At 48.3% G+C, this 18,509-nt stretch overlaps 1 protein-coding gene across 6 annotated transcripts in view; it reads left to right on the top strand.

The window, feature by feature from the left end:
* The window catches only part of CPLANE1 (ciliogenesis and planar polarity effector complex subunit 1), a 1,992,329-nt gene that overhangs the window by 376,713 nt on the left and 1,597,107 nt on the right, over positions 1–18,509 (top strand). For all 6 annotated transcript variants that reach the window (XM_069221234.1, XM_069221235.1, XM_069221236.1 and 3 more), the window contains one exon: positions 4,409–5,181. In XM_069221234.1, coding sequence (XP_069077335.1) covers positions 4,409–5,181 — 773 coding nt within the window. The remainder of the gene's footprint in view (positions 1–4,408; positions 5,182–18,509) is intronic.

Raw genomic sequence — 18,509 nt, 5'->3', positions numbered from 1 at the left:
GGTTCTTTCTGAAGAGCAGGAGGTCTTTGGTTTTGCGGAGGTTGGTGGGGAGGGAGTTCACGTTTTCGGGGTGAGGTAGGAGAAGGACCTGCCTCCTGTGGTGGTGCGTTGGATGCGGGGGACTGTGGCTAGGGCGAGGTTGGCTGAACGGAGGTTGCGGGTGGGAGTGTGGAAGTTGACTCTTTCGTTGAGGTATGTCAGGCCGGTGTTGTGGAGGGATTTGTGTGCGTGGATGAGGATCGTGAATGTGATTCTCTTGTTTATGCGGAGCCAGTGAAGGGCTTTGAGGTGTGGTGAGATTCGTTTGTGGCGGGGGAGGCCAAGGACGAGGCGTGCAGCTGTGTTCTGGAGTTTGCATGTGAGTTTGAGTGTGGTGCCGGCGTAGAGGGCGTTACCGTAGTCTAGTCTGCTGCTGATGAGTGCATGGGTGACTGTCTTCCTGGTCCCTGGGGGAATCAATTTGAAGGATTTGTTTTTAGAGTGCGGAGTGTGTGGAAGCAGGAGGAGGTTAGAGCATTGTTCCCTCATACCTCTGGATTCAAGATGGCAGAGGTCTGGGACACACTGGAGGAGCTCTGGGCACCACCCCTGGAGTGGTGATGGACAGGGGAGTGGTCACTCCCCTTTCCTTTGTCCAGTTTCGCGCCTGAGCAGGGCCTGGGGGATCCCTGAACCGGTGTAGACTGGCTTATGCAGGGAGGGCACCATCTGTGCCCTTCAAAGCATTTCCAGAGGTTGGGGGAGGCTACTCCTCCCCAGCCCGTAACACCTATTTCCAAAGGGAGAGGGTGTAACACCCTCTCTCAGAGGAAATTCTTTGTTCTGCCTTCCTGGGACTGGGCTGTCCAGACCCCAGGAGGGCAGAAGCCTGTCTGTTGGTTGGCAGCAGCAATAGCTGCAGTGAAAACCCCAGAGAGCGGGTTTGGCAGTACCTGGGGTCTATGCTGGAGCCCCGGGGATGCATGGGATTGGCACCCCAATACCAGATTTGGCATGGGGGGGGGACAATGTCATGATCTTAGACATGTTACATGCTCATATTCGGAGTTACCGTGAACTATTGGGGGGCACCTTGGCTAGTGCCAGGGTGCCCTCACACTTAATAACTTTGCACCTAAGTGGGGGTTAGACATATAGGTGATTTATAAGTTACTTAAGTGCAGTGTAAAATGGCAGTGAAATAACATGGACGTTATTGCACTCAGGCTGCAGTGGTAGTCCTGTGTAAGAATTGTCTGAGCTCCCTATGCGTGGCAAAACAAATGCTGCAGCCCGTAGGGATCTCCTGGAACCCCAATACCCTGAGTACCTAGGTACCATATATTAGGGAATTATAAGGGTGTTCCTGTGTGCCAATTAGAATTGGTAAAAATAGTCACTAGCCTGCAGTGACAATTTTGAAGGCAGAGAGAGCATAAGCACTGAGGTGCTGATTAGCAGAGCCTCAGAGACACAGTTAGGCACCTCACAGGGAACACACATTCAGGCCACAACTATGAACACTGGGGTGCTGGCTAGCAGGGTCCCAGTGAGACATATAAAACACAATGACAAATAGGGTTTTCACTATGAGCACTGGGGTCCTGGCTAGCAGGATCCCAGTGAGACAGTAAAAACACCCTGACCTATACCTACAAACAGGCCAAAAGTGGGGGTAACAATGCTAGAAAGAGGCTACCTTCCTACAATTGTACACACAGATCTATTGATCCTCTTTCTGCTTCTCTCTCTGACATTCTTCTTTTAATCTTATCCCTTGCCCAGCAGAGTTCTGACTTGGGGACTCTCGAAGGCTAGCTTTCTGCCTTATCGGCGTTCTTTCAGGTGCCTGATCAGCCTTCATTATTCAAATCACCTATTTTACATAGATTTCTCAAAGGGCTTGTGCATATGTTTCCCCCTACGCCTTTTGTTATGCCTCAGTGCGACTTAAATTCAGATCTCACATTTCTCATGTGTGCTCCCTTTGAGCCATTACATAACTGTACCCTTCGGCTGCTCATCAGCAAGACAGCCTTCTTAATGGCAATGACATCTGGCAGGAATGTTAGTGAGATGCAGGCTCTCATATCTAAGCTGCCATTTCTCACCATGTCCCCGGACAAGGTGGTACGTAGAACCATTTCACCTGGGTCAAAACATCACCCTGCCCACTTTCTTTGCTACACCGCATCCCTCTAAAGAAGAGGAGCGACTCCACCGGCTAGACCCAGGAAGAGCATTGTCCTTCTACCTTGACCTCACAAAAGAGTTCCAGGTGGATGAACAACTCTTTGTGGGGTACGTGGGAGCAAAGAAGGGTCGTGCAGTACAGAAACAAACCATTTTGCACTGGGTCGTTCTTTGCCTTAACATCTGCTACACACTGGCCAAAAAGCAGCCTCCTGAAGGACTGAAGGCTCATTCCACCAGGGGCAAGGCTGCTACCAGTGCTCTAGTACGTGGTGTTCCAATCCTGTTTGTGTCAGGCAGTAACGTGGGCAGCATTGCACACCCTTTGCAAGATACTACTGCCTAGACAATTAGGCCCGTAGTGAGGGGCATTTTGCCCCATTGGTCCTACAAGACTTTCTAGTATAAGGAGATCTTTCCGCAGCCCACCTCCAGGATGTTATGGCTTGGCTATCTATTCAAAGGTGAGGAATCTGCAGCTAGAAGTCTCTATCAGAGGAACAAGTTACTTACCTTCAGTAACACATTATCTGGCAGAGACTCTAGCTGTAGATTCCTTACACCCACCCATGCCTCCCCGCTCTGCGGACATGTCTTAAAGCGTCAGGGATTGTCCCTTTCAGCGCCCTAGTTTTGGGAGGGACAAACTTTTAGTTCTTTTCATTACTCTGCGTTTCTGGCGTGGAAGTTATTGGAAAAGGAACTGACGTACGCTCGGCTGGGTGGTACCTTTATAGGTGACCATGATGTCACAGACTGCTCCAACGATGCCGATAATGCCACACAGATCCGAACGACGCCACCTAGCAGCACACGCAAGGGTATTGCTCAGCAAAACTTCCGGATTCCAAGCTGATGCCAGAAAATTCTAAGATAAGGAATCTGCACCTAGATAGAGTCTCTATCTGGGTTTTTTTCTATTGAAACAGCTGAAGTTTGTATTTTTTTCACCTGCTGAATCTGGGAAGAATTTAGGAATGGGGTTGCAAATTTAAATGACTTCGATTCTGTAACAATGTGACATAACTGGTGCTTATGCAAAGAGGTCTATGAAACTTCAGAGCGCCATGGCCGCCATGGAACACAAAGAGGAGAGACAAAAGAAAAAAGTAGTGCATACTCATTAAAGTATACGGCCGATCAGGCAATCCTTGTAACAAGGTCAGTCTGCAAGGCGTAACAAAGCAGACTCAAGGCGGGCCAAACATAAAGCATTTACCTAGTAAATCAAGGGAATTTTGAAAGGCAGGCCCAGGAATGAATGAAAGTGATGGGTGTGAGATGGGCGTGGTTAAAGCCCACAGAATAGATTGCAGCATATCGAGAAAAGCAGTGCTTGCGCGCTGCTACGCTCAACCTAAAAAACAAGTTACTTCACTTCTGCAACGCCTTTTCTGATGAATACAGGCATCCTGCCAATGTTTTCCAACCCTACCAATTCACCTCTTGAGATCCTCCGATATGTGTTTGATTATTTTATTTTGGGCTTCATCTTATGGTATCCATTTTCTCTGTTGGTGACTGTAAAAGTATGGCTAGAATTGAGTTATTCGTGCACCACACCAGCTTGAACTGTGGATATCGCCACCAAGTGCTGATGATGGTAAATGGTAAAAAAAAGACCTGGATTCAGACTGTTGCTTGGTGCAAGGCTTCATCTGAAATTTGCAGGACCCCCTGTATCAGACAAACAGAGCATTACAGAAGGTAAGTAACTTGTTCATTTAGGCCCTTCTAAATCAGGGAAGTAATATGTATGGTATTCAGCCTATTTTGTGTTAATCTTTACTTTTTGGGTAACATATGTTTCCTAGACGAGATAAATCAATAGAAGGCTCAAATGTATATCATCATGATGTATACTCATGATTAGATATTGTTTATCGGAACCTTCTTGCAAGTGTACATTTTGCACACACATAATGGACGAGGAATATTTGCCTGCTGTGTGCCCCTTGTATTGGTCAGCACCAAAGTATTGTAATGGCTGTGTACCATGAAGGTGACTATCTAATAGGCTACTAAAGAGGATATTAAGATACCATAGAGTGGATGCAAGTCATGAAAACACCAAGATACACCTCCGAAAATGTCACTTTTGCAATTTGGGCATTCTTGGATTTGTGAATACCGAACAACGGTTGATATAAACCAAGTTGGTTTATATATATTTGGCAGAAGTATGTATGGTTCTTGAACAATTAAGTCCTCACCTAAACTATATTTTTGTCCAAAGGTTTGCGAAGAAGATTCTGAGGATGAAGTTCTGCCAAAGGATGGATTCACCTCACTCAGTTTTAAACATGATTCCTCTGGCAAGAGTGTTGATCATGGTAGGTTGGAGTTTGCATCCATGTTTGACACAATTCATGCTACAGATGCTACGGATGAAATGGATGATGAGGGTAATGTTTTTTCCAAGCTGAACTGTATTCAGAAAAATCTCATGACTGCTTGGAGTTTAGGAATATCATTTGGAACCATTGAAGAAAAAGATGTACTATTGAATTCTACTATTGGTTTTTTAACTCACCTAATCAATGTGCTTCAGTTTTTAAAACGGCCACCATCTACAAAAGACAAATTTTCAAGAACGACTGCTAGGAACAGTTCATGGGTGCACTTTGTCTTCAAACTTTTCCAGCAGTGTTTAATTGTCCTGCAGTGGGATGTGCCACATAGACAAGGGTTTCGACATATAATAAAGCTAACATCTGAAGTAGTTAAACTGATGACTGTTTGTCCGCAAGATCAGCCCTTTTCCAGGACTCTGTTGGAAGCTTTCAGCTTACTGAAAATGGTCTCATACTACCTCAATATTATCTACACACCTCAGTGTAACCGTATTTCTGCATCCGTTGGCAAAGATTTGTCTGTGGAGCTTGATTCACTTTTTCTACCCCTTTGCCAAAATCTTTCTGAGAGCAAAGTTAAGGATTTTTTTTTCATGGATGTTCTATGCAGTCTCCCTCCAAGAACGTCAACCTTTGAACACAGCCCAGATAAAAGGTATGATTTTTTTTTGTTACTTCTATGGAATGCACTTATCACATTTTGCAGCATGATTAATGCTGAATCGAATCTCTTTAATTATGATTTACATTTTGAATGTTTTAATGTTCTAAATGATTTTTACTGTATTTCTGATAGTGTATGTGAACATGGCATGCTGCCTTTCATAGTCTCTTAGTATTTTGATACAGGAAGGTGCTTTAAGGTTTTACTTCCAATGATTAGTCTGCCATTCTTGATAAGATGCCTTATCACACCATATATATAATATATACACAATGGATGCAAGTCTGTTCATTAGTAGTAAAACTTTCAGTAAAAAAAAAGCAAAGTTATACAAGCCGTGGTGGGGGGGAAGGGGGGGCAAAAGATAAGCCAAAGAGTGGAAAGATTTAATTAAACTACATGATAGCATTGCAGATATGTCTTTCATATAGTAGTGTTAGACTGTAGATTCTCACTTTTAAAGCTTGCATGACATAGAAACGTTTCTTGACTTTTAAAAAGACCAAGAACGGGCAAACACAGGATGCATTCACGTTCAGTTGTTTTTGTAAGTGTGCTGGGACCCTGCTTACCAGGCCCCAGCACCAGTGTTCTTTCCCTAAACTGTACCTTTGTTCCCACAGTTGGCACACCCCTGGCTCACAGATAAGTCCCTTGTAAACGGTACCCCTGTTACCAAGGGCCCTGTTGCCAGGGAAGGACTCTAAGGGCTGCAGCATGTCTTAATCCACCCTGAGGACCCCTCACAGAGCACATGCACGCTGCCTCACAGCTTGTGTGTGCTGGTGGGGAAAAAATGAGTGCCATGCCCACCTCTCACTGCCTGTGTCATAGGTAAGTCACCCCTCTAGCAGGCCTTACAGCCCTAAGGCAGGGTGCACTATACCACAGGTGAGGGCATATGTGCATGAGCACTATGCCCCTACAGTGCCTAAGCAAAACCTTAGACATTGTAAGTGCATGGTAGCCATAACAAGTTTATGGTCTGGGAGTTGGTCAAACACAAACTCCACAGTTCCATAATGGCTACACTGAAATCTGGGAAGTTTGGTATCAAACTTCTTAGCACAATAAATGCACACTGATGCCAGTGTGGGATTTATTGTAAAATACACCCAGAGGGCATCTTAGAGATGCCCCCTGAATACCAGTCCGACTCCTAGTGGTAGGCTGACCAGTTTCTGCCAGCGTGTCACAACCAGACGAGGTTCTGGCTACATGGGGAGAGTGCCTTTGTCACTCTGTGGCCAGGAACAAAGCCTGTACTGGGTGGAGGTGCTTCTCACCTCCCCCTGCAGGCAGTGCAACACCTGGCGGTGAGCCTCAAAGACTCATGCCTTTTGTTACAGCACACCAGGGCATCCCAGCTAGTGGAGATGCCCGCCCCTGGGTCCATTGCCCCCACTTTTGGCGGCAAGGCAGGAGAGGATAATGAGGAAAACAAGGAGGAGTCACCCCCCAGTCAGGACAGCCCCTAAGGTGTCCTGAGCTGAGGTGACCCCTGCCTTTAGAAATCCTCCATCTTGAGTTTGGAGGATTCCCCCAATAGGAACAGGGATGTGTCCCCCTCCCCTCAGGGAGGAGGCACAAAAAGGGAGTAGCCACCCTCCAGGACAGTAGACCCCCTGACCTAAACACACCCCTAAATTCAGTATTTAGGGGTGACCCTGAACCCAGGAAATCTGTTTCCTGCAACCTACAACAAGAAGAAGGACTGCTGACCTGAAAGCCCCACAGAGACGATGGAAACACTAACTGACTTGGTCCCAGACTCCAAGAACCTGCACCGCGATGCATCTGACAGGGACCAGCAACCTCTGAGGACTCCGAGGACTGCCCTGAACCCGAAGGGCCAAGAAACTCCTGTGAACAGTGGCACTGTTAAAAAACAGCAACGACTTTGCAACTTTTGAAACAACTTTGAAAGAACTCTCCCGCCGGAAGCGTGAGACTTCTCACTCTGCACCTGACGCCCCCGGCTCGAGCTCCGGAGAACTAACACCGCAGAGAGGACTCCAAGGTGTCTGCGATGACGTGAGTAACCTGAGTCGACCCTCCTGCACCCCCACAGCGATGCCTGCAGAGAGGACCCAGAGGCTCCCCCTGACCACTACTGCCTGGTAACAAGGAACCCGACGCCTGGACCAAGCACTGCACCCGCAGCCCCCTGGACCAAGAGGAACCACCTACCAGTGCAGGAGTGACCAGCAGGTGGCCCTCTTCCTAGCCCAGTTGGTGGCTTGCCTGAGAAGACCCCCCTGTGCCCTGCCTGCATCGCTTAAGTGTTCCCCAGGTCCTTCCATTGCTTCCTATAGCAAACCCGATGCCTACTTTGCACACTGCACCCGACAGCCCCTGTGCCGCTGAGGGTGTGTTTTGTGTACCTGCTTGTGTCCCACCCAGTGCTCTACAAAACCCCCCTGGTCTGCTCCCCAGGGCGCAGGTACTTACCTGCCAGCAGTCCGGAACCGGAGCACCCCTGTTCTCCATAGGTGCCTATGTGTTTTGGGCCCTCCTTTGACCTCTGCACCTGACTGGCCCTGTGTTGCTGCTGCAGTGACTTTGGGGTTGCCTTGAACCCCCAACAGTGGGCTGCCTATGCCCAGGGGACTGACTGTGTAAGTGCTTTACTTACCTGAGAAACCTAACCAAACTTACCTCCCCAGGAACTGTTGATTTTTGCACAGTGTCCACTTTTAAAATAGCTTATTGCTATTTTAACCTACACTGTGTGTACTACTGCTTTAATTCAAAGTTCCATACTTACCTGTGTGAAGTACCTTGTATTTTATGTACTTAACTCAAATCTTGAACTTGTGGTTCTAAAAATAAATTAAGAAAAGTTATTTTTCTATATAAAAACCTATTGGCCTGGAATTGTCTAAGTGTGTGTTCCTCATTTATTGCCTGTGTGTGTACAACAAATGCTTAAGACTACCCTCTGATAAGCCTACTGCTCGACCACACTACCACAAAATAAAGCATTAGAATGATCTAATTTTGCCACTATCTTACCTCTAAAGGGAACCCTTGGACTCTGTACACACTATTTCTTACTTTGAAATAGTATATACAGAGCCAACTTCCTACACTCCCCATCTAGGGTTAGCTGTTGCAGCCTCAGCTTGGCCTCCTCCAGCCTCAGTTTCCTGAGTTCCCTGTCTAAGAGATCTTCTTCTGTAGTTGAGCAGGGTCCCCTCAGATACTGAGGTGACATGAGAGTGGGCAGAGGAGGATCTATCCCTAGTTTTGCTAACCCTCTAGACTAGCACTCTGGGTACAAAGGGGGTAGGGGGGGGTACTAACATGGCTTTCCCTCACACTACCTGAAGTGCTCCCAGCTGCAGTAGGGGGTTTATTAGGGACTCTGTGATCCTCTGAGGGACCCTCCTCAGAGTCCAGATCTTCTCTTTCTAACACTGGGATGCTAGAGTCTACATCCTCCTCCCAGCCACCAGCATGTTCATGGTCATCCTGGAGTAGAAGGCCTAGGAGCAGACTCTTGTTAGGGCTTCTCCCTATCTTCAGGCTCCTTTCTTTACACATCTCCCTCAACTCTTGAAAAGCGAGGTTCTCTGAATGAGAGACCACAGCCTGAAATGTGCCCTGTTCTGAAGACATGTTTGTGTTAGAGTGGTGTAGGGTGTGTCTAACTTCCCTAACTTCTAGTCTCTCTTAGAGAAGTTTGAAGCAAGGGATATGGCTACCCCCAGCTTACCCAAACTTTAGAGACTAGACCCCAACACTATGTACTGTGTGTACCCCTTAGCCAGTAAGGTGTCTTTCCTGTGGAAAGTGCCAAGTGACAGTGTGGTAAGGCAATTGCAAGTTCTTATCCCACCGCTGCACCACTGGTGTAGGAAGCTGTCCTGGTGTGTGGTGGGTATCTTTGGTACTTACACCTTATACTAGGTCCTGGGTTCCCCTATTAGTAGAGTGTAGTCAGTGTCTAGAAGCCAGGCTCTCTAAAGGTAACTGTGGATAACTAGACACTAAGCACTTAAACATATGAAAGAACCACACAGTGTTATAACAATAAAGGTACTTTATTTTAGTGGCACAGTACCAAAATTACTAAAAAGACAATAATCCCTTATCGGGTAATTAAACACACTAACTATGTACACTAGTAATCAGAAATAGTAATCAGAAATAGGCATAGAAAATGTTAGAAAACAGTGCAAATGCAGTTAGACATTAGTGACCCTAGGGGGATCCCAAATCATATAGTAAAAAAATGGAATGCGACCTAGGTAAGTGGAATGTGTAGACGGGCGCTGGGAGTACTAGAAAACCACAGAGGTAAGTAACACAGTATCCCCCAGCGACCAGGAAAGCAGGAGTAAATCACTGGCATTTCCCCAAACCACCCAAAAGGAAGGAAAAGAAGAAAAGAAGACACCCAGACAAGAGTCACATTGGAGTCCATGAGGAGCAGGAGCTACTACCCACCCAGCTGTACTTGCAGGAGTTGCTCAACGGTGATGAAGATCAGGTCAGCACTGCAGCCCTGGAGCCGGAGAAGAAGTCCTGAAGGATGCAGATGATATCCCATGCTGGAGTCAAGATTGCATACGGGTGTCGGTGCAGGAATTCCACCACCAAGCCTTGACAAAGGCAAACTTGCAGTTAGTGGAAAAGTGGTGCTGCCGGGGACCAGCAAGGCCCAGGAGGACTCAACCCAGGAGGGAGAGCCAGAGGGGACTGTCAGCGACACCGAGAACCCACGGCGGGCGCACAGGTAGCACCCACAGGATGGGAACACAGGAGTCGCAGAAGGAACCCATGCAGGACTTCCAGAAGAGGGTCCACAGGAGAACCACGCAGAGGGCTGAGCTTCGCAGGATGGAATGCTCAGGGCTGGGGCTGCAAGTAGATCCCTCAGAGGAGATTCCAGCAAGCCTTGGCAGCTGCGAGAGACGCAGTTCACGGGTGTACTGTCCTGCGTGGGAAGGCAAGGGCTTACCGCCACCAAAGTTGGACAGCTCGCCGAGAAGACGAAGAGGACTACCCCGGACCACGACCCGTGATGCAGGATCCACACAGCTCAGGATGAGTGGCGATCCACCCAGCTGGTCGTCATTGCGGTTGGTGCCTGCTGATGCAGGAGAGTGACTCCTTCACTCCAAGGGAGATTCCTTCTTCTTCTTGGGCAGGCTGGAGAGTGGCTGTCTTCTGAGGATGCACAACCAGGGAAAAGTTGCAAAGCTGGCAGGAGCTGTGGAAACAAAGTTGCAGAAAAGCTTTCTTCGTGAATTGCAGCATTCTTGGTTCCTAGAGAGTCCTGTTGCAGTTCCAGTGGCCAGAAGTCGAAGCAGAGGTTGCAGATGAATCCTGCTGGAGTCTTGCAAGCTGAATCTGAGGATCCACCCAAGAGAGAGACCCTAAAAAGCCCTGAAAGGGGGATTGGTCACCTAGCCAGGTGAGCACCTATCAGGAGGGGGCTCTGATGTCACCTGCCTGGCCTAGCCACTCAGATGCTCCCAGAGTTCCCTGCCAACCTTGGGAACATGATGGCAGAAACCAGGGACCCTCTGGAGGAGCTCTCAGCTACACCCCTGGGGTGGTAATAGAGAGGGGACTGGTCGCCTTCCCTTTCCATTGTCCAGTTTCGTGCCAGAGCAGGGACCGAGGGTCCCTGAACCAGTTTGGACTCCCAAGCCAGTCACACCTATTTCCAAAGGGAGAGGGTGTTACCCCCCTCTCCCAAAGGAAATCCTTTTTTCTACCTTGCCTTCCTGGGCTTGATCAGATCAAGCCGCAGGAGGGCAGAAATCTGTCTGAGGGGTGGCAGCAGCTTGGGCTGCCTGGAAAACCTTGCACGACTGGTGGTAGCAATGCTGGGGGTCCTCTAAGGAGCCCCCAGAGTGCATGGAATCATAATTCCAATGCTTGCAACAGTAGTGTGGTATGATTCGACATGTTTGATACATGCCCAGTATCGGAGTTACCATTATGTAGCTGGACATAGGTAGGGACCTATGTCCAGTACACGCGCAAAATGGTGTCATAAAGTGCAGAAGAGCCCTCACACCCAGGTACCTGCACCCTGCCCTCTGGGCTGAGAGGGCCTACCATAGGGGTGACTTATAGTGATCTGGTGCAGTGACCTGTAGTGAAAACGGGTGCATGCTCCCGTTCCACGCAGACTGCAATAGCAGGCCTGCAGAACCCTTTGCATGGGCTCCTTATGGGTGACGGAAGAACTGCTGCAGCCTATAGGGATCCCCTGGTACCCCAATGGCTTGGGTAGTTATGACTTATGTGGGGGGACCAGTATGCCAAATGTAGGAAGAAGAAGGTATAGTTACCAAAATTTACAGGAAAGAGTATAACCTCTGGGTTCCTGGTTAGCAGGATCAGAGTGAACACAGTCAAACACACTGACAACAGTCAGAAAACGGGGGTAATCATGCCAAGAAAGAGGGTACTTTCCTACACCTGGGGTACATGGGATTTCCTTTTCTAAGATTGTGGTTAGCAAGCCTGTGACCCCCTCCCAAAAGGGGCGAAGCTGGGCGCAACTCCACTTCATATGTAATAGGTCCACCCTTTTCTTCCCGCATCTGGGATACATTGTATTATCTATCTGAAAACATTTGTGGATGCGCTCAGGGGATAGATACACTTGTTGCAGAACATAAAGATTAATCAGTTTGAAGCAAGCATTTCTAGATACGTGAGGTACCCTCTCAAGAATGGAGCTTCAGGTCCCTTCTGGTATTGCAATCTCTAAGTACCTCTCCCAGCGGATCCTTAGTTTCCTTAATGGGCGACAAGAGCCCCCCCCCCCCATGGTCCTATGCAAACAGGAGATCACCTTAATGGTGCTGGGCAAATGTTTAATGTAACGGCAGCTCCCTAGGGCTGGAGATTCAACAGTCCCATTGCACCAGTGTCGTCAGATGGTCGCGGTGACTGCACTATGCAGGAGGAAGTGCCCCCGTGGTATATTAAAATCAGCCCTAAAGTCCACAAAGGGAAGCAGTTCTCCCTCCTTCCCCCAACCACCCACCCACCTACCTAGTAAAGGTCTTGCTTTTTCCTACATCTCTAGTCCTCTCCAGTAAATGGAATTTTAGTGTGCCTTTGCTTTAGGCAGCAAGCCCAGCTCTGTGGTATCTGACGGCAATACACTTCTTGCCCTCAACAAGGTCTGCACTAACTCGGCGAATTCAGGTACAAAAGGGCCAAGCCCCCGCTCAGGTCTCTGCCTACCCTCCAACCACTGAACAAACCACTGGAGCTGTGCTGCCAGGTAGTACCCTTCAAAGTCCAGCACTGCTAGCCCTCCATCTGACACAGGGAGCTGGAGTGCGATCATTGTCACTTGCCTACAAGTCGATCCCCAAGTGAATGATATGGATTCTGAGTTTAGTAATTGAATTATCACCCGGGATATCCATATAACAGGCGAGGCAGGGCTATAGTAATGCTATTCTGCCTATGACTGAGAGAGGAAGAGTTTTCTAAAAAGCTATGCTAGATTTAAAGGCTTGCACTGTGATACCCACATTCCCGTCAATGAGGTCATCCTGGGCATGACTCCTAGGTAGGATATACATCTAGGGGCCCACTGCAGGGTAGTCGGGTCCACCGGGGAATCCAAATCTGGTGTTATCGGAAACACCCCGGATTATTGACAATTCACATTAAGGTCTGAGAACCGTCCAAAGTCGTCCAACAAGGCCTTAGCCCCTTCTAGCTCATTATTTGCTTCCCGCAGGAACAGCAACAGGTCATCAGCATACAGGGTTATTTCATAGTAACAGTCCCCGAAAGTGGGTGGCAGAATGGGCCCAGGCTCCGCCGGCAAGGGAAAGAGCAGGGGTGGCTGGGGGCATCCTTGTCTTATTCCCCTCTCCACCTTGTAGCTCTTCAAGATCACCTGATTCGTCTGGACTCGAGCAGCTGGATTTGTATAAAGTAATCTGGTCCAGGAACAAGAATGCCTCCTCTTCCCCAATTTCATGTGTAACATCACCTGATACAGGTGCTCCCATTCCTGGCTGTCAAACGCCTACTCTGTGTCCACTGTCATGACTACCACTCCTTTGTGTTCGGAGGCTCTGTGTTCAATAATATAAAGAAGACGCCGGATGTTCAGGGTCATGTTCCGACCCGGTATGAAACTGGCTTGATTGGGGTAGACAAGCCTAGTCATGTGGGGGAGCAGCCTACTGGCCAGAATTTTACTTTGAATTTTATAATCGACATTAAGCATCGAAAAAGGACAGTACCCCCTGTAATCACTAAAGGGTTTCCCGGGTTTTAGCAATGGCACTATTAAAGCCTCTCGCCTGGAATCAGGGAGGTAACCTGAGGAGCGTGCCTCGTTATACAGTGCCTCAAGTCTAGGCACCAGATGGTCTGCACAAACCAAATATTTTTCCACAGGGAACCCATCAGTTCCTGGAGTTTAACCTCGTGCCATAACTTTAATTGCCACCCTAATCTCTTGTACGTAATAGTTCCCCCAAGGGTTTCCGCCTCTCCTGCTTGCGGCCTGGGAGCTCCAAAGTGGTCAAGTAAAATCCAATTACCTCTGCTTCGTGGGTGCGCATCCTTTGGTATAGTTGTGAATAGTACTGAAAAAAACAAGTATTTATCCCTTCCTGTATGTATTCTCAGTCAGCACCTTCTAAGTTTATCTCTAAAATAGGGGTCCCTCTCTTGGCGAAGTTAGCCAGCCAGACCAATAGGGTACTTGCTTGATCCCTTTCAGTGTATGTGCACGTCATATAGCCCTTGTAATCAAAGCAAGGAAGCCTCTCCAAACCCGATCGCCACCCCCTCTTTTTTGTCCAGCAAAGCCTGTTGCAGGCCAGGATTTCCCAGCTGTTGCCTCTCTAACTGGTGGAGTTCCTCTTCAGCTTCCGAGACCTATCTTAGCAAAGTCCTTCTCACCTATGTCCCTGCGCCAGACACTGGCCCTGCAACATCTCTTCAAAAGCGTCCCATTCGACCTGCCTAGTTGATGCTGTCCCCTTGTTAGTCTCGAAGAACTGTATAATGTGTTGCATTATTTCCTCTCTAAAGACCTGATCTTTCAGCATTTCAGGTTTCAACCGCCAACAGGGATCTTAGTCATAGAACAGTGTAATTAAAGGTGTAGGAGAAGCGGGTTATGGTCTGAAATTGTGCGGGCTAAATAACCCGCATTTGACACTGCTCTATGGGCATCTGGGGAGCACAGAAAAGTGTCAAGTCTTGCATGTAAGTTTTATATAGGCTAGAAAAATATTAATAATATCCATGGGTGCGCCAGGTGTCTATTAGGCCCCATGCTTGTTGCCATTCTGAAAATTATTGAGCAGTTCTACAAGTCAGAGAATCCAGAAGATGGGGGTCGGATCTGTCCATATCAAGGTCTACCACACAATTGAAGTCTGCCTCCAATCACCACAGACTGTGCCAGGTAATGTGCCAGGGGGCCCGATAATTTCAGAAGGAAAGACCCTTGGTCAGAGTTTGGATCATATATGTTAATTAGGGTCAGATCCCTGCCCTCCGACCTTCCACTCACCGCCACATATTTCCTGTCAGGGTCTACTACTTTATTCACATAATGGAATAGAACCCCGCTGTCACCAAAATAAGGACCCCCTTAGCAAAGGCAGAATAAATAGTATAATAGACTTGACCTCACCACCTGCATTGGAGTGCCAGGCCTTCCTGTGCGGTGAGGTGGGTTTCCTGAAGGAACGCTATATGTATGCCTCACTTATTTAAGAACAAGAAGAATTTATACGAGTTTGACATAGTGTGCATACCTTTAATTTTCCAGGAGAGGAACCTATAACTCTATTTCTCTTCCAGGGGATCCTCATCAAAGTCATGAACATTGAATGTTCCCGCCCTTGTGCGGGGACCCCGGAGCATATATATAATACACACATATAAAGTATGAAATATGCACGAAAAATATATATATATAGCATTTTTAGTAGACAAATTTTTCATACTCAACTCATATACATGTGTAAAACAGCAATGCAGGCTATAATCATAAACAGGCTAAAATGCTTTATTTCTATGGAGTTTTTTTTTTTTTTTTTTAAATCTTTACAAAATTACAATAAGGGAATAAATATCTACCAAAGCCCCAAAACTGGGCTTAGGGAAATAAGCAGCAGTAATCATTAGAGAAAAAAGAGAAGAAACTACATTGAAAAACAATGGAGCATTCTTAGCCAATAGGCTGCATGCAGGTTAACACAGGAGAACCATAAAAACTTTGGCACCGTGCCTTTATGACCCTGAGCACCTCCAGTATCCCACCATGCCTCAGGGGTGAAGTAGAGGTGACAGTTGGTTCACAGTTAGGTCAGTTCTTTTTTCCGGCTTCTTCTGAGAGGATCCTGGAGCATTGAGCTCTCAGTTTTTCTGAGTTTTTCTCAGAAAAATACTTTAGAACAGTGTTTTTTCCTACTTTACTTGACATCTAACATCATTGTCTGAGTTTGGAAGTTTTTTCCTGACAGAAAAATGCCTTCACTTTTTGTGAAATGCCCTTCCTGTGGGAAGAAGAAGGCCCTGTCAGATCCACACACTCTTTATATTGTGTGCCTGCCTCAGAGTCACTGCCCTGACACTTGCAAACACTGCAAGAACATGTCAAAGAGGACTCTGAAGGACAGAGAAAAGATCAGGCTTCATGGGCTTCACGAGAGGCAGAAAACATCATCCTCTTCGTTTCCCAGGCAGCCAACAAGCCACTCTCAGGAGAGAATGGCTAGGTCGACGTCAGCAGGTAGGAAAGTACCTGTTTGTTCACCGTCGACGTCGTCGCTGCCACCATCTCACCGCCATAGATCGCCGTTGACGGCGACCCGACCGACGTCAAAGGATACGGCATCGAGAGAACATGGCCATCGCAGGGGCATATCTCCGTCGACGGCAACCCGCCGATCGACGTCGAGCCATCACCGGCGCGCCCATTCACCGCCGAAGGCCTCGCACCCCTCGACGTCAAGAGAGACGGCGTCAAACGCCACAGCGGCGAGAGCGAGGACATCCGCCGTCGGCCGCCCACCGCTCCACGTCGAGGCACACGACGGCGAGCAGGTCGAGGTCCAGAGATCGCCGTTCGACGTCAAGACACTCAACGTCGAGGCACTCAACGTCGAGGCAGGAACAACTGGCGGCGCTCCCTTCGACGTCATTATGGCTGTCGACGTCGACACAGGTTTTACCTGTCTTGCAGGGAGCAGAACATCGGCTTCCGCCAGCAGATAAGGCTGCTCCATCTCCAGTGGTCTCCATAAGGAGTGGTTCATCTCATTCGAGAGCGGCATCGTCTGGGCATGTCTCACCCATCAATTTGTCGCCAAGATGGTTGGAGAGCCTTAACAGACCAACGGCCTCCCCGGATTCGCAGTATTCACGGATGTACTCTTCTACTGCCACTCTCCCGAGAACACCATCACCGACAGCGCGGGCAGGACGGGCTCGTTCTGCTTCTTGCCAACCGACCACGAGGCCTGGGCGCTCTGTTACAGCGTCTCGCAGCAGGTCACGTTCCCAGCGACGATCTAGGTCACGATCAAGACACAGAAGATCGCCCTCTTGGTCATCGTCAGGGTCATCCGTCAGACGATACTCCCCCACCTTAACAGATTCTCCGCCAGCTAGAGTTTCACTGGTGGATGACATCAGTACTTTTAATGAGGTGCTTTTCAGGGGAGCACAGAAGTTAAATATAGAGGTTCCAGAACCATCAACCTCCTCATCAGTCATTTTTGAGACTCTACATCATAGAGCAGTTTCGAAAAAGCTACTGCCGCTAGTGCCTGGTCTGTTGCAGCCAACCATGGACACCTTTTTGGCGCCAGCCACCCTCAAATCTGCTCCTGCTTGGATTTTGAAAAAATATAAAGCGCCTGAACAAGATCCTTTATTCCTAAGAACGGATCCGCCGCCGGACTCAGTCATATTGGCCGCAGCCCAAAAAACTCACTCAGTGGCTTCATCCTCCACGGTCCCGCCGGACAAAGAGAGCAGACATCTAGACTCTCTGGGGAGAAAAATGTGCGGCACGGCGGCATCTATGATGAAGGTCTCCAGCGCGTCTGCACTCCTAGGCAGATATGACCGTTCTCTGTGGGACTCTCTCAACAGCTTCACAGAAAAATTACCTAGAGAAGACAGACAAGACTTCCAAGAGATCCTTCAAGAGGGATGTCTGGTATCCAACCAAGTCATCAGTGCAGCGGCAGATGGGGCAGACTTAGCTGCACATGGGTATGCACATGGAATCTGTGCAAGAAGGTCTTCCTGGTTGAGGTTGACTGGTTTAAAACAGGAAGCACAACAGCGCATCCTAAATCTTCCATTCAACGGGAACTCGCTGTTTGGTACCCATACGGACGAAGAAATGTCGCGCATGAAAACTGAAGTGGACACCATGAGGGCAGTAGGCCTGGAAAGAAAGAAGGACTTCAGGCGGAGGTATAGGCCTTATGACAGGCGCCCTTTCCAGCAGAGGGTTCAAACCCCTCACTGGTCCCAGATGTCAGAGCAAAGGCAGGGACGCCCTCTTTTTCAGGCTCGTAAGGCCACAAGGGAACGAGGGTCAAGTAGACCACAACAGTCCACACCCAAAGCGCCGGCCAAGCAATGAAAACTCGCTTCCCTCAATACTGTGCACCACTCCCGTGGGGGGAAGTATCACAGATTTTCTTCACGAGTGGCGCTCTGTCACAAAAGACAAATGGGTTCTTAACGTTGTCGAAAATGGCTACTCTCTTCTTTTCCGGCAACCTCCACCACACTTGCCACCAACCAAATGCAATCCGTCTCACGTCAGCCTATTGCGCAAAGAGGCTCTCGCCCTTTTATGAAAGAAGGCAATAGAAAAAGTTCCACTTGCGCACAGAGAAAAGGGGGTTTACTCCCGTTATTTTCTGGTGGCAAAAAAAGGCCGAGAGGGCGTTTTCAGACCGATTCTGGACTTACGGCTTCTGAACAAGTACATAAGAAAGCAAAAGTTCAGGATGCTGGCTCTTCATCAGATTTTCCCTCAGCTACATCAGGGAGACTGGATGTGCTCCATCGACCTGCAGGATGCATACTTTCACATCCCGATAGTTCCCAAGCATCGGAAATTCCTGCGCTTCCAGATAGCCTCGCAGCACTATCAGTTCAAAGTGCTACCATTCGGCCTGAAATCTGCCCCCGCGTCTTCTCGAAATGCGTGGCAGTGGTAGCGGCACATCTTCGAAAACAAAAAATCTTCATTTATCCATACCTAGACGACTGGCTACTGAAAGCCTCCTCTCTGGAGCAGGCGAGAACCCATCGGGACATTGTGCTCAAGG

This window comes from Pleurodeles waltl, chromosome 1_1 (assembly GCF_031143425.1).
Source record: "Pleurodeles waltl isolate 20211129_DDA chromosome 1_1, aPleWal1.hap1.20221129, whole genome shotgun sequence".
NCBI lineage: Eukaryota > Metazoa > Chordata > Amphibia > Caudata > Salamandridae > Pleurodeles > Pleurodeles waltl.
This window is presented reverse-complemented; position numbering and strand designations above follow the sequence as displayed.